Genomic DNA, 2,098 nt, shown 5'->3' with positions numbered 1-2,098 from the left:
ACACACACACACACACTCACACACACACACTCACACTCACTCACTCACTCACACACATGCGCACACACTCGCACGCACGCGCACGCAAGCACGCACGCTCGCTCGCACACACACAGCTGACGTGCTATGATTTCTGACAGGCCGTTCACTCTCCTGTGTGTGTGTGAGAGAGAGAGTGAGTGTGTGTGTGTGTGTGTGTGTGTGTGTGAGAGAGAGTGTGTGTGTGTGCGCACCATATGTCAGGCCGACAGAAACTGAATGCTTCAATGGAGATCCTCTTTTTCTTTTTAAAAGCATCAGCCTGATCAGATTTCTTCAATGTGCCATAAGCTTTCTAGTCTGAGCTGCTAGTGAACAGATCATTCATCATTCACTCATCTCCAAACAATCAGTCTGATCCTGAACCTTGTGTGGACTAGCGGTTACAGGACTTAAAGGCTCTTTCATCTATAACCATCTGTGCACTGTATATTTCAGCGTGTACACGTGTAAATGGATCTGATCATTTAATAATGAATGCACACGGCATTTGTCAAAGTGATGGGACAATAACCTCTGGCTCAGGTCTGAATGTGAATATGAGCACACACAGGGTGATGAAGAGTCTAACCTCAGCCGCCTGAGTCTCCTGATGGAGTAAAGTCAAGCCGGTCAGATCCTCCAGGAACGAATGCGATGAGTTGAAGACCTCGGCCAGGAACTGGAAACCGTCTCGCTCATAATTGTCAAGAACCTGTCAAAAACAAAACAATGCATAATTAAGCCTTCAAACTGGCACTACAACCTCAGTAGCATCAAAGCAGGGGTGTGCGATATTGACGAAAAAATTATATCGCAATATTTTTTTGCTGAGTGTGTTTTTGTGCTAGTACTGTGGCTGGTTTAGACCTGTCATTGATAAATTAATATGACACTAAAACCACTAGTAGGTGGTGGCAAATCCTTGTCTTAATGAGTGATTCACTGAATCAACCATTCAAACGATTTGTTCAAAACGGCTGATTTATTTAGAAACGAGGCAAATGACTCATTTGCTTCAAATCACCGACTCAAGTGATTCATTCAAAATCAGATTCGCTCAGGAACGAAGTGTCACTCTGAGATGCACAAATGTTCAGCTCCAGCTTTGTTTGGAGCTCTTTTGTTGGCAAAAATAAATAAATACAAATATTGTGTCTACAACGTAATCCACTCAATATTAACTTGAACTGTTGTATAAAATCAATATCACACATTCAAGATGGCTGATATTCAGGAAAGCAGCATTCTTGCTTACGTGACATTACTAAACTATATCATATCTTACAAAAACAAAACCAATGCAGGGATATTTTTTGGCTTTCATAACTTGAATTATTGGGGCATTTTAACTGCATTCTAACAGGCTTCATCACACAGTCAATGCTTCTGGACTCTCAAGATGTGTTTTTTTTTTTTCAACTTGAGCGACATCATCGATAATGTCAGCTCGCACATCGTTAAAACAACAATTACAATATTATCGTAGATGATAAATATTGCACACCCCTACATCAAACTGACTCGGGTTTGAGTTCATTAATATGGTACATGGACCAAACGGTGTTGGTCTGGGTCTTAAGAGGTCTCTTATAGGTTCTGGAGGACCTCAATTTGACTTCAGCTCTGCTGGAAACACAGTCAACATCCAGCAAACAAAATGCTATACTGCCTAGAACAACCCTGTTCCTGAAGGAACCCCAACAGTACACATTTTGAATGTGCCATTTTAAGTCCTGAAGCTGATGTGTTTGTCTTCACTCTTAAAAACAAAGGTGCTTCACAGTGATGCCATAGAAGAACCTTTTTTTGTCTAAATGGTTCCATAAAGAACCTTTCACATCTGAAGAACCTTTCCGTTTCACAAAAGGGGTTTTGTGGCGAAAGAAGGTTCTTCAGATTATAAGAAGGTAAGAAAAAGATGGTTCTTTAAAGGGGTCATATGATGCTATTTTAAAGATCATTATTTTGTGTATTTGGTGTAACAGAATATGTTGACACGCTTTAATGTTCAAAAAACACATTATTTTTCAAATACTGTACATTATTGTAGGTCCTCTATGCCCCGCCTCTCTCAAAC

At 40.5% G+C, this 2,098-nt stretch overlaps 1 protein-coding gene across 2 annotated transcripts in view; it reads right to left on the bottom strand.

Moving 5' to 3' along the window:
- The window catches only part of LOC107750032 (ubiquitin-like modifier-activating enzyme ATG7), a 78,022-nt gene that overhangs the window by 24,151 nt on the left and 51,773 nt on the right, over positions 1 to 2,098 (bottom strand). For both annotated transcript variants that reach the window (XM_016565281.1, XM_016565282.1), the window contains exon 19: positions 611 to 733. In XM_016565281.1, the coding sequence (XP_016420767.1) occupies positions 611 to 733 (123 nt within the window). The remainder of the gene's footprint in view (positions 1 to 610; positions 734 to 2,098) is intronic.

This window comes from Sinocyclocheilus rhinocerous, unplaced genomic scaffold (genome assembly GCF_001515625.1).
Source record: "Sinocyclocheilus rhinocerous isolate Xijiao unplaced genomic scaffold, SAMN03320098_v1.1 scaffold542, whole genome shotgun sequence".
NCBI lineage: Eukaryota > Metazoa > Chordata > Actinopteri > Cypriniformes > Cyprinidae > Sinocyclocheilus > Sinocyclocheilus rhinocerous.
The sequence above is the reverse complement of the archived record's forward strand: the minus strand, read 5'-3'. Positions and strand labels throughout refer to the sequence as shown.